This window comes from Dermacentor albipictus, chromosome 6, assembly GCF_038994185.2.
Source record: "Dermacentor albipictus isolate Rhodes 1998 colony chromosome 6, USDA_Dalb.pri_finalv2, whole genome shotgun sequence".
Taxonomy (NCBI): Eukaryota; Metazoa; Arthropoda; class Arachnida; order Ixodida; family Ixodidae; genus Dermacentor; species Dermacentor albipictus.
The window spans coordinates 22,497,067-22,524,892 of NC_091826.1; the positions used below are offsets into that span (position 1 = coordinate 22,497,067).

General features: G+C 48.6%; 1 protein-coding gene across 1 annotated transcript in view; it reads left to right on the top strand.

Moving 5' to 3' along the window:
• Positions 1-27,826, top strand: part of Abcd1 (ATP binding cassette subfamily D) — a 113,226-nt gene that overhangs the window by 27,198 nt on the left and 58,202 nt on the right. The window contains exon 2 of the mRNA XM_070540107.1: positions 17,977-18,166. Coding sequence (XP_070396208.1) covers positions 17,977-18,166 — 190 coding nt within the window. The remainder of the gene's footprint in view (positions 1-17,976; positions 18,167-27,826) is intronic.

A 27,826-nucleotide genomic window follows, 5' to 3' on the forward strand; every position in this document is an offset into this window, starting at 1 on the left:
ATGGAGAAACGGCGTGGCTGTTGTGATCGATGTGGTCTAGTGTGCCACGGGTTCAACAATAGGATCCCCACCAGCTCTACGCCGTATAGTCGCCCGTATACCTGTCGGACCGGTACAGGTTGCTCTAATAAATCACTGGCTCGGTTTTTGTTTTCCGTATATCTTCTCTTTAGTCGTCACCTTCAGTTATTGTCGTCTGTCGCCGTCAAAGGGTGGGGCGAGGTTAGGGGGTTTATATCTGGGCGTGGCCCCTGACATCCCTTCCTTCGGTTCGGTCTCCTCGTCTTGTTTTGACGTAAAGCCTTTTTTGGTGAGGCCTCCGTGATCCCCGGTGGACGGAGACGCCCCTACCTAGCGGTGTGTGCGTGATTATATATATATATATATATATATATATATATATATATATATATATATATATATATATATATATATATATATAGAGAGAGAGAGAGAGAGAGAGAGAGAGAGAGGGAGAGGAGAAAGAGAGGGGGGTCTCGCTTTTGCCATTTTCTGTGAGAGTATGTATTGCACTTGTTGCGAACCGTAGGGGGTGAGAGGGGGGGGGGGGGCGGTTGCAAAAGTAACCGTTGAGCACCTGTCGCCCTTAGCGTGGCCTTCGATCTCCGTCCCGTCAAACAAGATCTGAAATAAAGGTAAATGTAAATCGTTTGAGACGATATGTGAGCATTGTCTATATAGATTTCCGGTTGAGTGCTCTGTGCATACTTATAGACGTGTAGTTCTGGCTGTGGGAAGTAATACGACGTGCCTAAGTAAAATACGTTAACAGTCTCTGTTTTGTCTGATCTGTTTGATGTTATACAGGCATCCGAGCGGTTTGCTTTTAGAGAATCTGTAAGCATTAGTCGACAGAAATTGTGAGGCCGTAAGTCCACAGGGCGCCACATCTGTAGACGGGCAAAACGGCTATAGACTTCCTATAGACTGTTTCTTGGCATTTTTTTAAACAAAGTCGCTATGTCGCAGGCCAAAACACTCTATTTTTTAGCAGAAAGTTGCTCAGTTATGATGATGACTTGTTAGAAATTGTCTTTTTGTGTGTTTTTTTTTTCATTGTTCTTAGCCATCGTTTTTACTATATTTTAACTAAGCGTTAGTTCACACATTGCGGTGGCAAGTCAGTGATCGGAATGTGAAAAGAAACAAAAACCCACCCCCGAAATTTTAAAACGGTATATACCAAATCTCAATATTGTGCATTGCCTAAAAAACTTTGATGCACTCAGATAGCTGACATTTGGGTATGCGTTTAGAATATGGAGGTTGATGCATTGAGCTCAGCCAAAATCCTTTGAGAAATTTTACCAAAGCAATTTGTAGGGCATATTTACGCAACTAAAAAAAAAAAAAGATTAGAAGAGTCGTGATGACTAAGCGAAAAAAAAGAAGAGGCAACGTTGTCCTAAAAGTAACAATACGCTCGTAGTAAAAGCAACGCAGTAGGAACGGCGGCAACACAAGACAGAGGGGTACACAGGACCAGGCGCTGAAGTATGCTAAGTCACTAAATTTAGCGTCGTTTTCTTTGGGATACCAACAGTGACAGAGGATCGAGGCTGCAGAAGAAAAAAGTACAGTGTTTTGATTCAATCTCCCGCCTATTCGTCGCGTTCGCAATGATTGTGCTTATGTAAGCGCATAGCGGGAAGAGAGCTAACAAGGCTGTTATTTGGCCGCTCCTCCTTATTGCTCGACTCTGCCATTATACGCGCTTTTGTTGACGCGGCAGGCAGCATTTACGTCCCTACGCGTCCGTGACTGTCTAGATCATTGTTTCGGCGGCGAAGCTATAGTATAGTGATCACTGCTGGAAGCTACCAATCACAGTGGCGCGATAGGTAGTTTATTTATCCTTTAGCGTTCCCGACGAAATTGCCGTCCTAGCTGTTATAATACTGCGGATTAGTACACCTCAATGGACCCCTTAGAAGAGCATATATACGTAACTGGCCTTGCCCCATTGCACGATTGCCCAAAATAAGGCAGCCGGCGCGTTCCTATAATAGGATAGAAATTAAAAAAAAAAATCCCGCCGCGGTTGCTCAGTGGCTATGGTGTTAGGCTGCTGAGCACGAGGTCGCGGGATCGAATCCCGGCCACGGCGGCCGCATTTCGATGGGGGCGAAATGCGAAAACACCCGTGTACTTAGATTGAGGTGCACGTTAAAGGACCCCAGGTAGTCGAAATTTCCGGAGTCCTCCACTACGGCGTGCCTCATAATCAGAAAGTGGTTTTGGCACGTAAAACCCCATAATTTTTTTACAATGAAGCTAACTTATTATCCACAGCCCCAAACGTATCTTCATGATGGAACTAAAGATTTGGTTTGATATTTTGGGCAATACGCATTGCGGGAAAGCCAACCTGGAATCCTTCTAAAGTGTCCGATCATTCCACCGGAATGGCGGCGCTTTCGCAATTAACGCTATTTCGCGGTGTGTCCGCTGTACCGTCGGTAGTCGATCCCGGGACCTTGGGTTCGCTCTGGGCATGGAAGTCTATGGCGGCAACTGTGTTCCTTTTTTCCAGGGTCAATTGTTTATAGTGCACTTCCACCGAAGGCTTGCACCGCGTCTTTTTGCTCCCGTCTCCGCGTGTGCCACTTCCGAGTCGCAGTCACGTGACCCGTGCACGTTGCAGCTTCGGCTCTTGCGTAAGAGCCAGCCCTGCGCGCGATTAGCGAACGAATCGTGACGGACACACGAGAAGACGCCCTAACAACAGCGCAGGAAGCAATGCTAACGTTGGTCCAATCATCATCCTCTTCGTATACACTCTTAGGCAAAGTTACACCATTTGGGGTGTATCTCTTCCACCCAATAGTACACTCTTTGAAAAAATTTACGCCCTTTGGGGCTTATCTTGTCCCACAACGATAATCGCTCTGTCTTGTCCGCGTTTCCTTTCTCTAACGCTGCGAGCCCGGTACTTCCCAGTCACGAACGGCATGCGCGTTATCAGTGTGACGCAGCATTCTCGACAGGAAAGTAGCGAGCGCCGAGTTTTCAATAAAGGAAACGCAAGCAAGGCAGTTGACGATTATTGTTGTGGGACAAATATACACCCTAAAGGGTGCAACCGTTCTAAGAGTGGAATCGCCATCTGCCTTGCTTGTGTTTCCTCTCTTGAAAACGCCGCGCGCGCTACTTTCCCGTCGGGAATGCTGCGTCCTGTTGTGTGGCAAAGGGGTGTAATTTTGCTTAAGAGCGTTGTACGCTCTTAAGCAAAATTACACCCTTTTGCCACACAACGATAATCGCCGTCTGTCTTGTCCGCATTTCCTTTCTTTAACGCGGCGAGCCCGGTACTTTCCAGTAACGAACGGCATGCGCGTTATCAGCATGACGTAGCATTCCCGACAGGAAAGTAGCGCGCGCGGCGTTTTCAAGAAAGGAAACGCAAGCAAGGCAGACGACGATTGTCGTTGTGTGGCAGATGTGACACACTCCAAAGGGTGAACCTCTGCCTAAGAGTGAACGCCGGGCCCACGCTGGCAGCGATTTCAGCGCTGTGTACTTGACGGGTGTTCAGCCGAAAATTTTGCGGCAACCGTGCGGGCCGTGTGTAGTGCAATCACGTCGCACGTATCTGTCTCTGCGTGTCGGCAGTGTTATGCCGTTTTGTTTTTCGTCTTCCTCCTAGCGTAGGCTTGCGATATGGTTCTGCCAAGCATGAGCGCGCTTTTTTTTTTTTGACTGCGCATGTCGTCTGCTCGCGCAAGCGCATGCTACACTTTACCACCGCCACCTCGGCAAATTGTCGTCTGCACCACATACCCAAGGACTTTTCCTTAAAGGCGAAGCCCCGCCATTCTCTCTATTTCGCAATTTTGACGCGAAAAAAAAATTACTTTCTATTGTGCCTCGCACCATCATTTTTTTTTTCTTCCCTGATGTGTCCGGGTTTTATGGACACCCACTCGTGGTACGTTTCTGTTGTTTGTTTACAAGTGAGAAGACCTTGCATTATTTCTCGTGTCGCCATAAGTTTCCTTCCTTGTCGCTCCTGTCGCCTGCTTTCGGGGTGTTTCGGATTAGGTCACGCTTAATGTCTCGTGCTCCACAAATCACGTGACGTATATGTGTGTGCTTCCCCCACTCCGCATAAGTTTCGTACTGAGATTAACTAGAGGGAACTCAGTCGCTGTTATTTTTCAGCTACAAAGGGAATGATCGTTAGTGCGTGGATTTGTCTAATGTTCGCACTAGACTGACTTTAGACGTTCTTGTGGCTTTATTTAACTACGCCGTCTATGCCTTAATTGTCCCAAGTTTCTAGGCAATCCTATTTTTTTTTTTCCAAACGCAGAAAGCAGTGACACTCGGCGCACAAACCTAATCATTCCAAGCAGGCCATTTGGGAGTGACAAAATGTGATCTCGGAGGCCATGCTTTTCTGTGCTGTGTAGGTATAGTGTCTCAAACATGGCGGTCATGACGTGTTTCTTTTCGGCGCATTTAGCTCCCAAAAGCATAGCCTTCGAGATTACTTTCCGTATTTCGGAGGCAACCGTCGCTATAGGGGCGCGCGGATTTGGATACCACCTATCGCAGGAGCCGGTAACACGTCACGACCGCCATGTTTTGGACACTACCTGCGTACGTTGTTGGAAATGATCAATCCGCGAAGTCGCAAAGCTGTCTTCGAAGACAGAAGGACAAAGTTTAGGCCAATACATGTACGATACTCAACATTACCGTGCTGTCGGAACATCGATGCTTGCAGCGCTTCCATAGGATGGATGGATGTTCTGAGCGTTCCCTTTTGGGGCGGGGCGGTGGGTGGCGCCACCGAGCTCTTGCTATTACACTGCCTAATGTCCTACATAGGTTTAAAAAAAAACTATGAACTCCCACAACCAAATTTTCTGATCCCCTAATGCGAGCTGTGCTTTTGTACGTCTCCGTTTCTTGTAGTTTCCCTACATTTATTCCACCAATCCTCCAGTCGCCTCTTACTAATCCCTATTGCGGACATGCTTACTTTTCCACTGCTCTCGCTGAACCCAGTGGCTTCAAGGAGGACAGTGGTGCCCAAATCGACCGCTGTGCAGACGTCTTCCCATTCTAATAAAACATGCTCCATAGTTTCCCTAGCTTTACCGCAGCAAGCACATGCTTCTTCTTCCGTCTTATATCTCGCTTTATAGGTGCGTGTTCTAAGGCATCCCGATCTCGCTTCGAAAAGTAATGAGCTTCTATTTGAGTTATCATAAATTGTTTCTTTCCTGATCTCGTTCTTTCCTCTTAAGTAGTACGTCATGGCAGGTTTTCTTTTCCACTGCCGCCACCCACGAGATTAGTTCGGCCTCTCTGACTTTCCGCTTGACGTTCTTTGTTGCTGTGTTGCCCACCCTACAGGCCGCATACTTGCTGGTAAGCTTCCTAGACACTAGCGCCAGGTCTCCCTCTAGTGACCTTTGTAGGAATCTCGCGGCCTCTTGTCCTTACGCTTTGCGCCGAGCTTTATGCCCCGGATGGCCCTGGTGCATTATGGTGTCAGTGGCGAGCTGGACATTTTCGAGTCTCACGAGCGTCTTTCCAGGTGTGTTTAAAATGGGTGCGCGCCTCTCGGCTACGACGTAGCCTTGGTATATATATATATACGTATTGTCCTCTCCATTCAGTACGTGAAATGTTCCCCGCACTGCCTGAAACTGTCCGGTAGGAATTTTTTGAAAAGTATATTATAGGCCCGAGGACGTCTCCTCGGTGTGTCCGGGTGCGTTGGTGTTCTCGTTCAGTGCATAGATTTCCGCATTGTCCGAAACACTCCAGAAAGAGATGTTTTAAAGATTTAGGTCATAGGAAGTGTACACCTTTCTTTTTGTCAAAAATGTTTACGGGTTACGCGGCCTGTGACCGCCAGGCGAACTATTCGGACCGTTTAAAGGAGTTCCTGCGGCGTGATAAACGTTTCAACGTTCTGGAGAATGAAAATAACTCTCGAGCTCGCCGTCCTGGATAATCAGGAGTGCCTCGGCAACCGCACCACACAGCCGAATGACGCGCATAGTGAGGGCACGAAGCGGCCTGTTTACCTTTGACAAAGGCTGTACACTTGGTATGTACTTGGAGAAGGGGGTACGCGGAGATCACGAACCGGCTTGTTTACTTTTGACAAAGGCTGTACTTGGTATGTATTTGGAGAAGAAGACACGCGGGGCGCGTCATTCCCCATCAGTCAAATTTCTTTAATTCACTCTTAAACAGCCTCTGAAAGATTGGCAGGTTGATTGATTGATTGATTGATTGATTGATTGATTGATTGATTGATTGATTGATTGATTGATTGATTGATATGGTTTCGCATCTCAATTGCGCATGCGTGGTACCGAGTAGGCTTTCTTACAGATGGAAGCGCCGGATCGATTTTGACAGCCGGAGTTTTTCTTGCTTTCTTAATGCAGTCCTAGAATGTAAGTGCGCGTTCGTATCGGCCCCTGGTCGCAGTCTGGGCCGTGGGTAGTTGGGCTTCCAGCACGCGCCACCTCTTTCTCTTCAGCAGGGTGGTGATGGTAAAAAGCTTTATTGCTCCCAGAAGAGCACATGGAGGTACGCATATGGGCCGGTCCTTAAGGGCCCGGCCCTTAAAATACTAGGTGGAATCCCTAGTACGGGACCCCAGTGGCGTCGGCCGCTGCCCGGGCGCGCTCGACCAAGGCCCTTTGGGCCTGCAGGTCATAGCAGCCGAGCAGGGTCGCCTCCCACTCCTCCCGAGGGTGGTCGGGGTGAGGGGCAATAGCTGGGTTAGATGGGCAGGCCCACACCATATGGTAGATGTCCGAAGACTTCTCCGCACAGTGCGGACAACAGCCCGCGAAGGAAGGATCAAAATGTTTTGAGTGCTGCCGGGCACAGCAGAGTGTTTGCATAGAGACGGAGTAGAAGCCGCTCCTCCGTCTTAGTCCTTTACCCGGGCGAGGGTGAAGGCTATGGCCAGGGTGCCGTATAGCCTCTGAAATACAGCGGTAGGGAGGAGACCTTGACGGTTGTCTCACGTCCTGACGGCTAAGGTGGGAAGGCTTCGGAGAAGTGCGGTGCTTGCACGTACGTGCACGTACGTGCCTGTCTATCGCTGTATGTGTGCATACGTGTGTGCATATGTGTGTCTGTATGTCTCGCCGTCTCTGTGTGTATAACGCGTGGGGCCAAAATAAGCAATGCGCCATCATAAGTGATCCTCGGGAAAAAGAGCCCCATATGCCTTCCTGTCTGTGAAAACCGAAGGGCCGCAGCTCTTCAACCGTTTTTAAATTTGCACTAATGGAACTCTGCTGCCCGTATATCAGGAAGTGGGAATGAGAAACGCTAACAGGCCGCGGTCTCATCCCGGTGGCGTCTCACTTGATGGCGCGCGCTTAAGCACTGGGTCCCGTTGAGTGCTCTCAAAAGCGGTGGTTTATTTTAACGGCGGATGGGGTGGTGCGGAAGAGTGTGCGTTGCGTTGACGTCACACGCGACGCCTGAGAAGAGTGTTCCAGTGCGGTGTTCTGACGTGTCCTCTTCCTTCACAAAAATGGTGAAGCTCGTGCTTCGAACGACATCAAAAGCGCTTGTACTTTGACCTTGACGGACCCCACTCTTTGCGCGGAGCGTATGCGCGAAAAAACAATGAGGAGAATGAGGGGAGTATACGAAGAAAAAGAAAGCTGGTTCCCGTGCCTGTCTCAGTAGAAGGCAGGCGGGTCCTCTGATAATGATGATGGTAATGATGATGATGGTGGTGGTGGTGCTGGTGATACGGGCATGCCCTCTGAAACAATGTGGCGGCATAGAGGTACGTTACATTGAGCAAGTTGTTTACGGATTAATTTCCCCATCACAGCGCGAACAAACAACGGCGAAGAGATATAATAAGAACTTACAAGCTCGCTCGTTATTGTCTTTCTCGCGCTGTGTCTTATCACAGGTGGCCAACAAACAGACCCCAAGGACAACATAGGCGAAAAATTAACTGTACTTACTAACTGAATTCAAGAAATGGTAATTAAATTAACGGAAACGAAAGTGGATGACAAAGAAATCAACTGTCCGGCCACGTCTTCGCATTACGCGCAATGCGTAATGTTAAGGTTAAGCGTACTTTATGTTTATCAGTTCTTTTTTTTGGGGGGCACGACGCTTGACCGATGGATTAATTGCGTTCGCAGAAATCACGCTTCGATGACTGTCGCGTGAGAACTTCATTTCCTCCAGCCGCGAACACGCGCATATTTCGTGCGCGTCTCGTGCTATCAAAGCACGAAGTCCGCGGACGGCAGCGCGTGCGAAACCGAGTCCAACGGACGCGGCTATGAGAGACTTTCGAGTTCGGTTCTCCCGTTGCGAAGTCACGCAACGTCTCAATTCGCGCTCCGCCCGAAGGTCACGTTCTTGCGTGGGTGTAGTAACGCGAATCTTTCTTTATACACGCGCTCATCGGAGAGGCCCGAGTGCTGTCTATGTCGCATCGCGCAGCAAAAACATTCCCAGTCGCAGCGCCCGGAGACAAACGGTTGTAGCGCGACAACTATTTAAAAAAGACCTTCTCGCTTCGGTCGCGGTGTCTCTGCTGTGCCTCGATGTAGCGTGTAGTGTATAGTGACGCGAAGCTTTCTTTATGTACGCTTTAATCGGAGAGGCCCGAGGGCTGTATATGTCGCATCGCGATAACTCTTTTAAAAAGGACCTATTTTCATTCATTTAATCATCCTCATTCACCCCCATTCCATACCCTTGTATGCCCTGAGGCATTTATCCTCGCATTAAAAAAAGAAAAAAAAAAGAGGACCTTCCCGCTTCCATCGCGGTGTCTCTATGTAGGGTGCCTCTATGTAGCGCGCACACAGCGGTACACAACGCCCCGGCATGCTGGTTTTTGCCGCTGAACACAGTTCAATCGCCCAGCACCTGGCGCACAACACAGCAGCTTCGCAAACTCGCCCAACAATGCTGCTTTACCGACGCTGGAAGGAACGAGCGCAGCAAGCGACTCGCCCCAATATGGCTACCGTGGAGCAAAACGGCGGCGCGGCGCAGGCCAAAAGATGTCTCCACCCTGCTAGTCGGCGCGCTTCGTCGATATAAAGCCCCTTAAACTTCGTAAAGTAGTGACACCCTCTTCCTCCGCCTTCCCTCCTCCTCGTTTCTCCTCTCTTCCACGCTCCCTCCTCGAACGTGGCGCCGCCTACACTGCTCGAGCGTAGCAACGGCGCCAACATGCGCTCCTCGCCACTCCGTAGACGCTTCTCGAGCAAAAGTGGCGCTGATGCACGGCGCGAGGGCCCACGTGATGCTACTAGGCCAATAGCGACGCGGCGTCGGCCAGAGGGCGCGAGGAGGAGGCGGCATTCTTCAAAGCGTGGCGCTACTTTACGAAGTTTAAGGGGCTTTACCCCGATAGTGATAATCGTGCCGTCCTGTCAGCCGCTGGGAGCAAAAGCGTGCCGAGCGCGACTGTTTGTTCGACTGTGTGTGTGCCTTATCGCACGCAGAATCGTACCGCAGTGCTGTTGAGGTGTCCTCCTGTGAGAGGCAGTCGCGGAACTGCCACTTATCTCTTCCATTCTCTTTAAAGTCACTTCACACACACACGCGAGCGGCAGCGTGACGCTCTTGTAAGACAGGGGCGCGCTTCTGTACCATTTACCGTGGTGTACCACGTGGATTGGCACGGTACCACGTGCCGTTAACTTCACTGTATCGGCGGTATACGTGTTGCCGAGCCACGAGCAAGCAGCACCACCGTTGAAGCTCTGTTAAGGACGCGCGTGTGTATACTTGTACCGTGGTCAGTGCGTACCGTGTACCACGGTGAACGCACGTGTGTGTACCAGCGGAATGGTACCAGCTGTGCTTCTAGCTTTGCCGTGTATGCTACCGGAATACCGGTTGCGGAGCCACAAGCAGCCACGGGACGACGCTCAATCGGTCTCAAGACGTATTACGTCCCTTAGGACATCGCAGCATCCAACCTAATGACTATAGCCATACGCGCCTATTCGTTTCTACCTGGACGCGTGTGCAGATTTATTCGTTTTTACCAATATCTTTGAATGTTTGTTTTAGTATTACGTACGGTACTATGCACCGTGCTGTGTACCGTGCATCTATACCACGGTATGTATGCGCGTATATCTGCAAGCGGAATCGCATATATACAGGGTGCTTCAGCTAACTTTAGCCAGAGTTGAAAAATATGCCGATGCACTCTGAGACGACGCCACCGAATGCATGTTGCTCACTTTTGTATGTAGTGTGTCACGCTATATTTTTGTATTTTGCTTAATTAGATAATTAGTCGAGATTAATTAGCCAACACCTGAAGCAAGGAAGTTAGGCAGAAAGTTTCAATTAGATAGTTGTAGAGCTCTTTACAAAACGTGCGATTCGACAGTTTCCAACTTTCTATCTATTAAGTGTTAGCCGGTCGGTGAGCACTGCATGTATGTGAAGTCGCCTAGCTTCCTCCTTCCACGGCTTCAAACGGCTTCAGGACTTCGCAGGCTCGCCTGCTTCCAGCCAAATATGGCGTTTTACGTGCGTGCAACAGTGCGTCATGATTATACACCTCTTCTCAGAGACGACCTAATTGCCTTACGTGTGTTTTTAGACAATTGTATACATGTTCGAAAGCTTTAGAAAGACAAGGTTCGGCCGTGATAAGAAATTCCGGCCGAACCCATCCCGCTAAGACTGTCGACGTTATTGTGACCAGCATTCAATCAATGCGGCGACACATGCAGCGTGTTGTCAAACACGCTTTTATTTACAGTCTTAGTTTGTACCTGCATTTATTTACAACCTGTATATACCTTTGCTTGCTAGCTTAAACATTTTTAGTTAGAAGAGCGAGTGATCTCGCTTTTATAAGTCGGACATAAAATTTCCTCTTTTCTTTTTCGCGAGCGAGAGCGAGGCATTTCGGAGGCTATATAAAGCAGCCTGCAGCAGCAGCTCGTAAAGTGGGCGACGCAGGCTAAGAATGCGCTGATCGCGTTTTGATAACGTCGCAAGAACGTTAGAAGCCCCCAGTGCAGAGGTTATAGAGAAGGCCGTACGTGTAACGAAACGCATCATTCTCGTGTTGTCTGTGTGCGATCGCAGCGCCAGGGTTCCTTCTACGTAACTTTTTTGTTTAGGAATCTGTATTTAAATTAAGTTAACATTTTCATGTAAGAAAATAAAAACAATTCTGTATAGGAAGAGTACCTTCCAAGCTCCCGGCTTTCGCCGCCAGGAACAGTTATCTCTATGGTAATTTCTGGGGGGATAAAAAAATTCTGGGTCAAAAGCGTGCGTGGTAGCGTCCACGCGACGCCCAACGTGAATGGACTGACCGGCGCGTTCGGTCGCTTACTTCGTCGTGGCAAAGCGCGCCCCCCCTTCCCCCCCCCCCTCTCTCTCTCTCTCTCTACTGCCGTTTAGGAGAAACAATGGACTTCTGCTGCCCGTGAGAAAAAGAAAAAACTGCTACTGCACCATCGCCCTTATCGTGGTCATGATCATCAAACACTCTCCCCCCCCCCTCCTCCCACCCCCAGCTTTGAAGGTCACCGCCGCGGTGCGATGCGCGACGGTGGGCGAGCACTTCCTGGTCCGTCACGGTGGCGGGGAGGGAGGGAGGGAGGGAGGGAGGGAGGGACCGTGACCGGCGGCACGGCTTGTGGAGGCGCAACCGGCGCCTGTGGTCACGTGGTTTCCTCCTGGTCTTTCGCCGCTTCCTGCTCGTCTCCGCATCAACCACGCTGCTGCATGTTACTTCCTCTCTAACATAGAATAAACTGGCGAACACTAAAATATTTCGCACCCTTAAATACAGACAAAGGTCTAAATCGGTCTACAAACCCCACCCTTACACCCTTCCTGGGTATAAGCGTACGAAGGGTGTAAATCGGTCTTTAACTCGCACCATTAGACCCAGGAAGGTTGCAGAGGTGTGATCTGTCGACAGATTTACACCCTTTATAACTAAGGGAGTAATGATGGGAGTCATAGACCAATTTACACCCTTATTACTTACACTCTTAGGCTATGTACACCTTTTGGGGTGTATATTTGCCTTGCAACAAGAATCATCTGCCTTGCTTGCGTTTCCTTTCTCGAAAACGCTGCGCTCGCAATCTTCCTGCCGAGAATACTCCGTCATGCTGATAACGTACATGCCCTTCGTGACTTGGATGTACCGGGCTCGCAGCGTTAAAGAAAGGAAATGCGGACAAGACAGATGACGATTATCGTTGTGTGGCAAGATACGAACCCAAATGGGTGTAATTTTATTTAAGAGTGTAAGGGCGTAAGAGTGGGAGTTATAGACCGATTTATACTCACCTTTAAGGGTGTAACTTATTTTGCCCTGTACCTGTCAACCCTCACGATTTTTTTTTGTGAAGTTTACGAATACCGGCTCGGTAAACCACTTTACGCGATTGTTTCTTCAAGTTTTTCGAAAAATTAGTTCTCTTCGCGCTGTGGATTCGCTCCTCGCTCAGCGACCATACCATCGGAAGTCTCCCCGGTTGTGAAAGGATACCAGAGGTGTACCTGCGTGGAAGCAACTTTGTTCTGTCGATCTCGCTGAGCAGGCGGAATCGGCCGCAACGCCAATGTCGCTGTGATCTGAAAACGCGGCGTGTTAACTTTCAGCCACTGTGATCCAGAAACAACGTGTCAATTACTTGTCTGTTTGTGCTTTTCTTAGTTTTCTGCTGCTTGTGTGTGTGGCGTCTAAGGTAAACCATCGTTAATGAAGTGCGTGCGTGTCCCACAAAAGACGCGTCCTGAGAGCAGACACACAAGAAGAAAATCTTGATGTTCACCCCTGCCCCTTTCCTGCGTTGCATCCGCGTTGTTTCTCTCTTTTTTTTAAAAAGAATTTTAAAGTTGACCAACCGATAGTTGCATTCAGCAGGTTTCCTACAGGTCCCAACGGATTGCAACAGTCAAAGCAGTCTTCTTTCGACCGGGCGCGTTGCGTGCGATGTACCCGACGCCGCGTCGTATGTACCACCTGTCTCGTGCTTATAACGGACACCTCGATTCCTGCATTCTCCGTAGCGCGGTCAAGTCAGAAGACGCGCGGTACGCTATACACGATCCCACGCACTACCCGTCGCATTCCGCAAGCTGCACTCAACAAGTTTGCAACAAGTTTCAACAAGTTTGCAACAAGTTTCAACAAGTTTCAACAAGTTTGCAACAAGTTTCAACAAGTTTCAACAAGTTTCAACAAGTTTCAACAAGTTTCCAACGAGTTTCCAACGAGTTTCAACAGGGTCTTATACCGCCGCATTCATAAATGCATCTTAACGTGAAGCCCCACCCACGCTTTACGCGATGTGCGTAAACGACGTTTGCTGCGTGAATACGCCCAAAACGCGCCCTCGTTGGGTTTCCTCCGGCGCGTTCACGGTAGGTGTGTCATTTAGTTCAAGTCAAGCACGCGCTTCAAGTTAAGATGCATTTCTGAATGCGGCACTTTTATAGTCGGAGCAGCCGTCTTTCAGGCGCTTCGCACCTCCGACTGTGCATATATAGACGGAATCTGACGGAACCAACCTGGTTAGCAAAGTTGTCGGTTTATACGACGCATGTCCTATAATACGTCGGGTGTCACGCGGACGTTGACGAGGTAAAAGCGTGCGCGTCAAAGTCGGACAACGCATCGTTTAGATGTTGGATGCTTTGACTGCTAGGACCTACCGGGGGAACTGTTGGAGATCGGATGGAAGCTTTGGTTTGAAATTTATTATAAGGGGCCCGTCGATTTTTTTTTTGCGCTCACGTGCTTCGCGGTTCGTGTGTACGACGTCTTTGTACAATCCGATGAACAGCATATAGCGTATAACAGAGGGAGCCGAAACGAATGCCAGAAATGTCAGCGTTCTCTGTTGTGACGCCATGGCGCATACACCTTCATGGGTACGAAACCGAAAACCGAAACTGCTTCTTAAAAAGAACAGAGAGAGAGGGAGAGAGAGCTGTTATGGTAAATTATTTGGGTCGCTTCTCGAGGGTTGCCGTAGTGTTTTCTAGGATCGGAGGAATCGCAACGCCAGAGTTCTTTCTAGGAATTTTTCGTGTGAAACTCCGTTGTCGTCTGCTCGTTTTGCCTACATATACTACGTCTGTTTGTTTGCAAACGCGCAACTTATCTCTGCGCATGCGCACTGCTGTACTTTCGCGCTGCGGCCAACTGCGTCCGATTGGCGGGAGGCGAAGACGAGCCGTTATTGATTCCACCACCGTCAGGATGAACGGCGCCGGGCTCGCACGGGTGTGTACGTGCGCGGGGGTGAAAGGGTTCAGAGGCGAGGGGGGGGGGGGGTATAGGAGTGTCCGGAAATAACCACTTGAGAGATTAAGGCACGGGAACGTCTGCAAGGAACTGGTTCGTTATTAAGGAAGCGTTCGACTTCCCGGCTCGGGAAAGGAGAAGGCGGGTGATCGCCTAGCTCATTAGTCAGTCTAGCTAGGCTTGCGTGCGTGCGTGCGTGCGTCTGTGTACAAGCACGGTGAGCTGTCGCCGAACTTGGGGGAAATCGATCTTGCAGTAGAAAACAAGCGTGTTTCCTCCCCGTCTTATAATAGGGGTGCAGTGCTGTTGTGGTTTCCCAGCAGCGCTCGCGTGTGTGGCCTGTTTGCCTGCCTCTTGTGGTCGACCCGTTTCTGGTGGCATATTCATTCTTCCGAGGAACGTCATTCTTAGTTTTCTTTTTCTTTTGTCGCTTATTAAAGGACTGCTGGAATTTTTGGTAACAATTGGGATGGGTAGAGATGGACAAGAAGCGAAAAAAAAAAAAGCCTGCGTGACAACCTTATAGAATTCAGTATAACAAGCTCCGCCCGCAAAACCGCACCGCACCTCCGCGCTTTGTGTATTTCCGCCGCTCGAGTGAACTTCGAAAACGTGGTTCCTGAGAAACGTTGATGTTGATAAAGTAGCTCGGCTGTGCTGTGAGCTCACGGTAATGAGCGATTGCAATTGGCTGGCACTTGCGTACGCATTCTCGTTAAGTTTGGACTGCGGTCTATATATCTGCCACGGCATTCTTTCAGTCTGTCACTGATTTTTGCAATTGGAGAGAGAGAGAGAGAGAGAGAGAGAGAGCCGTGTAGCCCTCCAGAGCTCACGGCCTAATTTTTGACGAAGGGTTAGCCTGTTGTGAGTTACTTCTGCGTTGGTGTGTGTTTATGCTCAAATCGAAGTAAATTAAGCATGACAGGATGCACAGATAGTTAAAAGGGCCCCTTCATTGAAATGGCAAAGAAAAAAGAAACAGCCGGCAGAGACTTAAAGACTGCTTGCGTGTAGGAATGCGAAAGCATTATATTGTCCCTTTGGTGAAATTTTTTTTTTCGTGTGTTCCGTGTCCGTGCAAGCTCTCGCCCTGCGTGCTAACTGCACCTCCGTGAGACCAAATCAAAACGCGCCAAGCGTCTCAACACGACGTCACGTGTGCAATGACGCACACACTAGGCACACCTTTAGTCAGCCAGAACCCTGGAGCCGCAGTGACGTAGTGCAGTTCCGCATGGCAATAAAGAGAAGAAAAAGAAAAGCCACCGTGGCTTCGGCGAAGCGTGCTCATCTCGCACCCTGGAGACATGTGTTCGACCCCCATCCAGACCGAAATTTGCCAAATTTATTTTCCGAAGGCATTAATTTGTTCACAGGAAGCTCCCTGAGAAATGTGACGTCAATCCAAGCACTTTGTGACGTGTTTTTACTCTTCGCGCCGTCGGCCATTTTCGGTGCCATCGTTCGGTCACGCCGATAGATCTATGCGTAATGGGGCATATAATGCTTTCGCATAATAATAATAAAAAAAATAAAACAGATCGCCGGAATCGCCGTCAGGACCAGGTAACGCAAGGTCGAGGGAAATGCTCACGGCATCGGGCCGCGTGTCAAAAATGAACGATACCGTATGACCCGCGTGTGAATAATAAATGGACGCGTCTGTCTCGCTCAACGTCGATAAAGCAACCACGAGCGGACGAGACTGCCCATTAGTTTCGTCGCGGCCTCATATATTCATGTATACGGCGGGACATGCCTATAGAAAATAGGCGGAGCGATACCCGTTACGGGGCAGCCTTCGTGGTAGCTGTAGTGTCCAGTGTGCTTGTGTGAGCTGGAACAACGAGTATTGCTGTGTACATGTATGAAACCGTAACGGTCCGTTGCATGCAGACGATCCGTCTTTCCGAAATGGCCGCCGTCTGCTTGCGCTGTTGCGGTCGTCTGCTGTTGTCGGGGGCAAGAAAGAACATTTGCAGCGCAGTTTATTCTCATTGCATGAAGGGCAGACGAAGGGAGAAATGATAGCAGATGAAAAGAAAGGAATATCAAACAGTGAGGAAGGTTTGCGCTTGTTGCGCGTAGACGAGCATTCTTAATCACGTTGCTTCCAAGAGTTGTGTACCGCGGTTTCGGCGTCTTCTGGATTGCGTCTGCACGCGCCGACGCACAGGACGTAATCTCGGCGACATCGCGCATGCGCCGTAAGCAGGTCATTGTCTCGAGCGATCGAGGAGGGGGGTGGGGGTGGTTGCTCTTGTTAGTCGTCGCATGACACGTCCCACGTCATTACTGAGATCTGTGCTCCGTTACGTTCTCCGTCTCGCTGTATATTGTCCCCGAGATGTCGCAATCTCCGTTGATATATTTGTGCACAGTGCTGCCGGAGCCCTCCATTCGGAGAGCTCAAGCCAGAGCGAAAGTCAATTTCTTTTCCCGTGTTTTTTCATTGACGATAGTGGAGAAAAGGGGTTTACGGTATAGTTGCGGCGTACGAGCTATCGCATCATCATGGAAACCTCGTGGGTACCGTAAAAACCCGCGTATTATATGAACCCCTACCCCTCTTTCTTTTTTCTCCATATTACAGCACGTCATATTTTCTTCGAGCTTTATTACATTAAGGAACTCACGTAGTTACTGATTTAAACATGGGCCTTTCGGGCTTGCGTATAACCGCACGCAGGCGCGTTTTTGAATGCGTAAGCATTTCTATGCTTAACCAACGAGAAAACCCGTCCGTATGTCCGTCGCAGCAGCGAACGAATTGACCGTCGTTCTGTCTCTCCCTTCGACGCCCACTAAGCGACGAGAACACAACGCACACGAAGCTATCAGCACTGGGCGTACTCCGCCTCCATCGCAGATCGCTTTTGAGATAGGGCCCGCGCGACCGCACCATGCGAAGCCGCCGCCTGAGTGCAGAAGGGTTGAAATCTGGGCCAGTTGGTACATACTTGAAGGGAAAAAAAACAGTCAAAAACACAAACGTCAGTTGGTCAGTAAAGCTCAGTTGATAGTCCAGTCGTTGTGGTGTGAACCTCTCCTCTTGTCCTTTGTGTTTTTGACTGGTTTTTTTCCTTCAAGCCTGAGTACAGTTGATCACAGTTGATGATGGTTCGCGTCGAGAGCAGACACCGTCATCGACCACGTCTACGTACGGGGTCTACCAAACATGACACTGCTGAATTGCATCACGTATTACTGCGCGCATCGGCCAGTGCTCATCTTCCACGAAGCAGCGGCATCATCCAAACGCACCATCATATAACATAAGTGAACGTTGCTACTACTCGCCTCAATTCTTTGTCGCGTCATGCTGGTCTCAATGTCCATTTCGATGTTGCAACCGCGCTTGACCGTTTCACGATTCATCGTGGTAGTTTCTATCGGTTATACCAAAAACAGCAGCATACGAAGACGAAACAGCAGGTGATTCGCAGCAAATGCTTTATACGCATCATTTGGATAATTTGGATTTGTGTCCCTTCACTCGTCCTGTCGTTTAGCGCTGTTTTTATTGCTCGTAATCATGAACCAACCAGCCCAAATGCGTACTATTCTGCACCCACAGGAGATTGTGCGCGTAATTAATGCTTGGTGTCGTCAGCGTCACGGGAGTTGACTTCACGCCCCCCCCCCCCCCCCTCTTGTAACGCGTGTTTCAGGTCGAGCTGGGCCTCCTGCAGAAGAGCTACCGGGCGCTGGCCCGCCAGATGAACCTGATCTTCAACCAGCGGCTGTGGTACATCATGCTGGAGCAGTTCCTCATGAAGTACATGTGGAGCGCCACGGGCATGGTCATGATCTCGCTGCCCATCATGACTGGCATCACGCCCAGGGTCGAGGACGACGACGGTGAGCGCGTGGTGCACCTTCCGTCCATCTCTATAACGGTCAATCATGCCCTCGTTCGCATTCGGAGTGTGTGTATATATAGCGTGCGAGTGTGTATACCGTGTGTCCCTGCTACCGTTAGCCAAGCTTTTAAACGAAAAAATAAACGATTTAAAGAACACCGTGCAAGATACAATTATAAGACATACGGTGTCCGGCTGTCACAGGTCTGACGAGCGAACATCATGGTTCTTATGATTGTATCTTGCACGTTTTTTTTTTTCGTTGAACAGCTTGTGCAGGGTTAGCTGGGAGGCCTTATATGCCGAAGACTGGGTGCCGCACAGCGGCATAGAGTTGTGCACTTCAGGGGAGGGGGGCGGAGGGTATTCTGCAAGTGTCCACCTAGTGGACATGTCCACTTTGTCTGCTGCTGTCGAAGTGCTTATTGGCTGGGGGCGGCCTGTTTCCTTCTTACCACAGCCCAGCCGATCAGCACTTAAGCAGCAGACGGAATGGACGTGTCTACTAGGTGGACACTTACAGAGTGCCCGCTCACCCCCCCTCCTGGTGTGTCTGGCTGATCGTTCTTATATAGTGCTCTGGAGAGCCAGATAGCGAGAAAGCAATAATGCAGACATCCCACGCGTATGCGGCAACCGGTCGGTATAAGCGAAGCATTCGCGTGGACTGCCACACATTGCGCTGTGCGAGCACCGGCTCATCACACCCAATGAGGTTAAACATTTTTTTTTTACCCGAAGCTGTATTCACTCATACATCAATCATCGAATGTTCCAGAATAATCACCGGGACCCGCGTGTCCTCCACAAAGTTCCACAACATTCGCGTCACCCGCCGTGGTTGCTCAGTGGCTGTGGTGTTGGGCTGCTGAGCACGAGGTCGCGGCATCGAATCCCGGCTACGGCGGCCGCATTTCGATGGGGGCGAAATGCGAAAACACCCGTGTACTTAGATTCAGGTGCACGTTAAAGAACCCCAGGTGGTCGAAATTTCCGGAGTCCTCCACTACGGCGTGCCTCATAATTAGAAAGTGGTTTTGGCACGTTAAACCCCATAATTTCAACATTCGCGTCGGGCATACGTGCAGTCAGATTACGGAGCGCTCGATGACAGACAGCGGATGGAGCCATCGACAACATTCCAGAAACTTCCGATGCGTGCAGCTGCGTCCTGCGCTGTGCGATAACATTTGTCAGGCGGGGAAACGTGTCGCCCGGTAAAGATAAACAAGTGCACGTGTCAATATTTTACTCAAATTACATTTTATTGCTTTGTTTTTATACGAATATACTCTTCGCAGCCAGGTAAAAAAAAATGACTGTGGCTTAGCTAAGGTTAAGCCCAGGATGCGAAGCATACTAGCCTTTATTTTAACGCGACAGCGTTAAGGAGCTCGTGTCGCAGAAAAGCCGGTGGAGTTGGTCGCAGAAAAGACGGCGCGAGTTGGAGCCCCGTTTCTCCTCTGTCGTGACGTCACGGTGTCACGTGGTCAGCCTTGAAGGCGACGCCGCGAGCGACGGCGCGAGTTGGAGCCCCGTTTCTCCTCTGTCGTGACGTCACGGTGTCACGTGGTCAGCCTTGAAGGCGACGCCGCGAGCGACGGCGCGAGTTGGAGCCCCGTTTCTCCTCCGTCGTGACGTCACGGTGTCACGTGGTATTGAAGGCGACACCGCCGCACCTGAGGAGCTGGGTTGAGCCCTAGTAATATGCTTCGCATAAAAAATATGGGAACGAAAGTTGCAGTTTTTCCTGGACCCGAAGTGGCGTCTGCGCTTTGTCGGGTTAAGAGCACGTTTCAGGGGCTGTCTCGCTTCCGTTTCGAGCGCCGTTGCTGCTTCGAGGCCAAGGCCGTGGTTGGGGCGGGAGGGCGCATGGCAACTGTGCTGTGTTTGCACTGTGTACGAGTGAGCACAGCTGGCGCGACTGCCTCGGTCGGCTCGTCTCGTTGGTCGATCGTTTAGCCAGTGCTCATCATCTTCGGCCAACCATCTCACATTTTCTTCATTTCCCTTTCTTTCTTTCTTTCTTTCTTTCTTTCTTCATTTCCCTTTCTTTCTTTCTTTCTTTCTTTCTTTCTTTCTTTCTTTCTTTCTTTCTTTATTTCTTTCTTTCTTCCTTTCTTTCTTTCTTTCTTTCTTTCTTTGTCCCACGCCGATGATAATCGGTGCAATCGGTCGCTTTCCCGTCGTTACGCAGCGGTTGCCAAGTTCGCCTTGCGCGCTTGCATATAATGACGTGAACGCGTATTGACTGCGCGGTTCGGCTAACTGTCCGACTTGAATCGCTTTGAAGGCCGGCACATTCAATATCCGAGCCGTCTTTTCGTCCTCTGGTAGTCGCTCACCACCCTATACGGTCCGGAACGAAACGAAGACTGGTTGCATTGTTCTTTTCCCTCGGCCCTTTGTATAGCGTTACGGTTTGCATATCGTAGCTAAGCACCATTTAACTTCTTTTTTACCCCTCTTCTTTTTGTCCAGCTGCGGTTAGCCTTCGATGTCTTTGGAGACGATTCCAGTAGGGGGGCCAAAGCTTCGAACTGTTCATTTTTGCAAAGCTGGACCTGAATCTCAATACATGTGCACCTAACTCTCAGTACGCGAGCGTTGTTCTTACTTTTTTTTTTTCATTCCTGCTCCCATCAGAATGCGGCAGCCGTGGCCGCGGGATCGAACACTTGAAGTCGTGCCCAGCTACAAGCGCAACGCCAAAGGCATTGAGCTATGCCCTGCAACGTAATTTACACCCTTAAATTTAAAAACAAAAAAGGGGGCCATAAAGGTGTCTAACACACACCCTTACATACGAGAACGGTGTAAGAGTGCGATTTATAGACAGGTTTACACCTTTTTATTTTTCTCGCATTTAAGGCTGTACATTATTTTGCAGTGTGTGTGTGTGCCGCCGTGGGACACGGTGAGGGAAAAGAGGCGCTCGCGTCGCTTTTTTACGGCGTGTGTTGCAATACTCGCCGTTGACGGCTAAATGAACAGCAAAGCTGACAGCGGCCATCTTGAGCTTTGTTCCAAGTCTGACGAAAGCTGCGAAAGAGAGAGCTTGGGGCGGTGACAGCCTCGAAGTACAAACAAACAAACAAACAAACAATGCAGGTGGTATTGTCCAAACAGGATGGCGGCTAAGCATACAGTCTAAAAAAAGTTTACACCCTCTGGGGCTCATGTTGTCCCCAAACAATAATCGTCATCTGCCTTGCTAGCGTTTCCTCTCTTGAAAACTAGTGCTCGCTACTTTCCTGTCGAAAATTCTCTGTCATGCGGATGACGCCCAAGCAGTTCGTGATATATGTAGAAAGTACCGGGCTCGCAGCGGTAAAGAAAGGAAATGCGGGCAAGGCAAATGAGGATAATTGTTTGGGGACAAACTACAACCCAAAGGGTGTAATCTTTTTGTAGAGTGTAATGCTAGGAAAGTTGAAGAAAAGGTCGTCTGCGCGCGATAAAAACGTGATGGAGTTTTTTTTCTATGCTTTTCATCCAAGCTGTGTTTTTCGTGGCTGGACACACGCAAAGCGTTCAAGTACAGCGATAGCATGTGATTTTCGTTACTCCTTCTTTTTTTATTTTACATGCGATTTGGTATATTTTGGATCGAAGCTGCCTTCCTAGCAGTAGACGTCTATATATATAGTGTCTTCAATGCTTGCCGCAATTGGAACGAAGCCTGCGTGGCCGACTTGCTGCAACGCTTTTTTTTCCCCGGCGCGTGGCGGTGCGTGGGAAACTGGCGCGCGCCGATACGCGGCTTAATTAATGTGTGTGCGGCCGGCGAGTCGGGACACGTGCCACGTGGTCACGTGGCTGCGCGCGCGCGGCGTTACGTCATACTTTTACTTTTCTCACGCGGCTGCTGCCAACTGCAGTTATCTCTCATCCGCGAGAGCCACGCACGCGAGCTCGGTCGTACGCCGGATTACGGACGAGCCCCACGTTCTGTTCATCATCATCATCATCATTATCATCATTATCATGATCATCATCGTCATCGTCGTCATCAGCATCAGCCTGGTTACGCCCGCTGCAGCACAAAGGCCTCTCCCATACTTCTCCAACTGCCCCGGTCATGTGCTAATTGTGGCCATGTTGTCCCTGCAAACTTCTCAATCTCATCCGCCCAGCTAACTTTCTGCCGCCCCCTGCTACGCTTCAATTCAGTTCAATGCAATTCAGTCTTTGTTTTGTCTTAGTCAAAGAAGGCGACAGGACTAAAAGATCGGAACAGTCAGTGCGCGTTTTATTATTTTCTTTTTTATTTTCGCGTACACGCAGTCTATAGCCACTTCCGGCGCCGAGCAATTGTTTCTTTTGGAAGTCCATACAGCTTCGCTGCAATTACTGTTCCGCTTTTTTAGGGTCGTAAATAGCGTATACGCGTTTGCCGAGCGAATCGAGAATTTTTTTTTTAATTTCTTCCGCGAGTTTTGTCAAGTTCACAGGATGTGGACTCCGCGCGTGCGATGTACGTCAGATACGTGGATAACTGTTTCACCACATCTGGCAGCACGCTTGCATGGAAAGCATGCACACGTATATCCGGCCGATTGGAACGTACAAAGGCCTCTCCCATACCGTTTCAACCCCGGCCATAACAACCCCGGTCATATACTAGTTGCGGCCATGTTGTCCCTGCAAACTTCTTAATCTCATCCGCCCACCTAACTTTCTGCCGCCCCCTGCTGCGCTTCCCTTCCCTTGGGATCCAGTCCGTAACCCTTAATGACCATCGGTTATTTTGCCTCCTCATTACATGTCCTGCCCATGCCCATTTCTTTTTCTTGATTTCAACTAAGATGTCATGAACTCGCGTTTGTTCCCTCACCCAATCTACTCTTTTCTTATCCCTTAACCTTACGCCCATCATTCTTCTTTCCATAGCTCGTTGCGTCGTCCTCAATTTAAGTAGAACCCTTTTCGTAAGCATATATATATATATATATATATATATATATATATATATATATATATATATATATATATATATATATATATATATATGCTATTTCGGGTCTTTTGAGCTTAGACTTCTTAGAAAGTAGGCACGTGCGCTTGACCGCCAGCCTCAGAAAAAAAGATAAACCTCTCAGACACTCGCTGCCACGCGCGCTGTTCGCTCCGCGTAGCCCGCCCATCATGCACACAACTTGCGTGTGTTGCATCACAAGGAAGCTGTGGGCATCAACCAATGTAGGTATGAAAATACGTGCACTGTAGTGAGAGTTCAGTGCTAACTGGAGTGGTCAGCCGAGTAAAAAAAAAAAGTTTGGCCTGTTCGTGCAGGTTTAAACGAGATCACTAGAGAGAGAGAGAGAGAGAGAGAGAGAGAGAGAGAGAGGTTCTTTCTGTAGTAGTAAATTACCCTTCCTCGCAGTACCTGAAACCACTCTTAGCCCGATAATATTCTTGATAAGCCATAAAAATAAATAAGAAGAAATACGGGTGGCGACGCCTCGTTGAAGTTCTCGCACCGGTTCGCCGTGACGTCACTGATTTTTACGCCGTCTGCTAGGGCATAGTTAATTCTTAAGCGATCAATAAGACCGCCTACAATGTATCTTAAAGGAGGAAAAGTGTGAATGTGGCTAGTTTCGGGAACCTTTATTGAGGTAACGCGGCCCAAATACGAAAAAAAATACATTTTTTAGTCCATGATGTCACGCGCCGTACCTACGTGACGTCACGTGACGATGCACCGGCGCAGGGGTTTGGGCGCGAATTTCCAGAATTGAAACTGACGTTCGTTTTCTCTTCTAATAATCAACCCGTTATTTCGAAATTAACGAGAACTGGGACTTCGAAGGATGCTTTGTCGGTCTAAAGTGGTTAAGTCTATCTATCTATCTATCTATCTATCTATCTATCTATCTATCTATCTATCTATCTATCTATCTATCTATCTATCTATCTATCTATCTATCTATCTATCTATCTATCTATCTATCTATCTATCTATCTATCTATCTATCTATCTATCTATCTATCTATCTATCTATCTATCTATCTATCTATCTATCTATCTATCTATCTATCTATCTATCTATCTATCTATCTATCTATCTATCTATCTATCTATCTATCTATCTATCTATCTATCTATCTATCTATCTATCTATCTATCTATCTATCTATCTATCTATCTATCTATCTATCTATCTATCTATCTATCTATCTATCTATCTATCTATCTATCTATCTATCTATCTATCTATCTATCTATCTATCTATCTATCTATCTATCTATCTATCTATCTATCTATCTATCTATCTATCTATCTATCTATCTATCTATCTATCTATCTATCTATCTATCTATCTATCTATCTATCTATCTATCTATCTATCTATCTATCTATCTATCTATCTATCTATCTATCTATCTATCTATCTATCTATCTATCTATCTATCTATCTATCTATCTATCTATCTATCTATCTATCTATCTATCTATCTATCTAATCTATCTCGCTGTCTACAGGCACATCTGCCGAGTTTTTCAGTTGTAACAAATCGTATGTGTACAGATAAGCACTCTATTTAGGTCGTATGGTTGGAGACCACTAACAAGGCACTATACGGGGCACATCCGTGTATCCACTCTACATGTGTATGTAGCCATGCTCTGAGCGGTATTTCGCGCCCTCATTGCGGCTCTATCTTTTTTTTTTTTTTCAGAAACCAAAGACCAATTGGCTCCCGCGTACGATATTGATGTGGCTATAATGTCGTGAGTGGCGAAGCAGCACACAAATGTTAATCGAGGACAGGAAAGAGACGAACAAGTCTCATTTGGCTCTCGACATGTTTGCACAGCGCAAAAGACGAGGACTGAAGCAAGAACGCAACACAGGCGCTGACTTCAACTGATCTTTATTTGCGAAATCGCCAGAGCTACATACATGAGCAAAAGTAATGAAAGAAACAAATTTTGCATTGTCACACATGAACCCATATTGCATCACAGCCAGATACTCGATTTCGTTTTTGTTTGTTGTTTGTGTGTGTGTGTGTGTGTGTGTGTGTGTGTGTGTGTGTGTGTGTGTGTGTGTGTGTGTGTGTGTGTGTGTGTGAGAGAGAGAGAGGGGGGGGGCGACAGACGGCATGCTGATGCAAAGGTCGCCCAGCCGCTGTATCTTGTCGGCCTCCATGATTTCGCGTGCAAGCTGTTCTCGGCTTTCGGTAATTTTCGAATTCAGGGTTACAACGGCAATCTCTGCAGAGAATGCCAACATGACCTTGCAAGGCCTTGATGACCTCGCATGTATAAACATTGTAAAAATGCTCTTTCGGTCGCTCATTTAAACATCTGCCTGTTTGGCCAACGTATTTCCGCCTGTGTTGTGTTCTTCCTTCGGTCCTCGTCTTTCGCGCTGTGCAAACATGTCGATATTGAATCACCAACTCGCCTCAAGCTTCCACCTTGTCATTTCGCTCACAGTATTGATGGCGGAATCTTTCACTTTTTCGTATGGGGACCAATTCTACGAAAACCAAGAAAAACTGTCTTTGAGCATGAACAGAATCTTTCTTTTTTTATTTTAATCAAGAAATCTGCTTCTTTCATTGAAAGAGATTTTTTGAAGAAGGGTAAAAAGAAGGACACCACGCGGCCAGCCACGTGGCCTTGCGGAGAGAGCAAGGTTTACGCGTGTACGCGTGTGGCGATTGCACACCACGTGACCCATAATAGGTCGGTTGAGTCATAACGTTGATCGTGCACTTGTACCGCTGCCGCAGTGGCGCCAGTGGCCGTGCTCATAGTAATGGGCCCCGGTGTCCAATAAGTGCACCAGCCTTCGCGGTCAGCCACGTGGCCTTGCGGAGCGAGCAAGGTTTACGCGTATGGCGATTGCTCACCACGTGACCCATCATTGGTCGGTTGGGTCATAACGTTGATCGTGCACTTGTACCGGTGCCGCAGTGGCGCCAGCGGCCGTGCTTATAGTAATGGGCCCCGGTGTCCAATAAGTGCACCATTGCCCGCTAAATGCGCACCCATCGCCTTGCCGCCACGTGGCGAAACGCCCCCCCCCCCCAAAAAAAAAAGAAAGAAAATGGCTGGCCGGGTCACGTGATCGGCGGCAGTTTCTCGCTCGTTCTCGAACCGGTGCCAACTCGCGCCCGCGGATTGCGTCACGTTTCGCGGGTGAGCACGCGACGAGAGGAATGCCGGCCGCGCTATGCGCTGTCTGCGCTAGTTCCGTGCAGCGACGGGAAGGCCAGATCGGAACCGCCCTCGGTGTAAACTCAGGCTGTTGTGTATGTATAGATATATAGAGCGTACATCATCATCATCATCATCATCATCATCATCATCAGTCTAGTTACGCCCACTGCAGGGCAAAGGCCTCTCCCATACTTCTCCAACTACCCCAGTCATGTACTAATTGTGGCCATGTTGTCCCTGCAAATATATAGACTCTTAAGTGCTGCACATTCTAACTCCCAGTGAGTCGCGAGGTATGGATGAACGTTCTGTATATTTAGATATATAGATGTAGAGCGTATATATAGACTCCTAAGTATACGGCACATTGTAACTCCCATTGAGTCGCGAGGTATGGATGAACGTTCTGTATATTTAGATATATATAGATGTAGAGCGTATATATAGACTCCTAAGTATACGGCACATTGTAACTCCCATTGAGTCGCGAGGTATGGATGAACGTTCTGTATATTTAGATATATATAGATGTAGAGCGTATATATAGACTCCTAAGTATACGGCACATTGTAACTCCCATTGAGTCGCGAGGTATGGATGAACGTTCTCAAAGCCTCCGGATTTATATGTATTTCTCTGAACACGGTGCAAACGAACACTGGTGAAAAAGAAAAGAAAGTTTCGGCCTGTGATAAGTAACATGAATATGTAGGTCACATGAGGCTTCTTGTCGTAATCACGAAAAATTTACCGTTTTTGAGTGCTGGCGTCTTATACATGACGCGTTGTGTGATGAAAAGAACCGAAATATTTGCTACGAGTAGATGCGCTTGTTAGTGTTGAGGTTCTTCTGGTGCAAAGGAGAACGCCAATTAACAGCCGTGATACAGAGCAACATACGTCGAACTTCGCGTCATCACATATGTTCGAGCTTTTATTGCGGACGTCAGCCAGAATATTCAGAAGGGAGTTGCGTCTTTATACGGCTACGCAGGGACTGAAAGAGAAGTTCGCACCTTTTGGGGATCGCTCCTTGCCTCCAAACAATAACCGTGGTTGATATTGCCGGCCTTTTCTTTATTTAACGCTGCGCGCCACGGTACTTCGTTCCAAATCACGAAAGACATGTACGTTATCAGCGGTACACTGTGTACTTGACAGTATTGAAGAATAATAATAATAATATTTGGGGTTTTACGTGCCAAAACCACTTTCTGATTATGAGGCACGCCGTAGTGGAGGACTCCGGAAATTTTGACCACCTGGGGTTCTTTAACGTGCGCCTAAATCTAAGCACACGGGTGTTTTCGCATTTCGCCCCCATCGAAATGCGGCCGCCGTGGCCGGGATTCGATCCCGCGACCTCGTGCTCAGCAGCCCAACACCATAGCCACTGAGCAACCACGGCGGGTGAGTATTGAAGAAAGAGACGCATGTAGGACATACGACGGTGGTTGTTGTTTGGGGTCACTATAAGC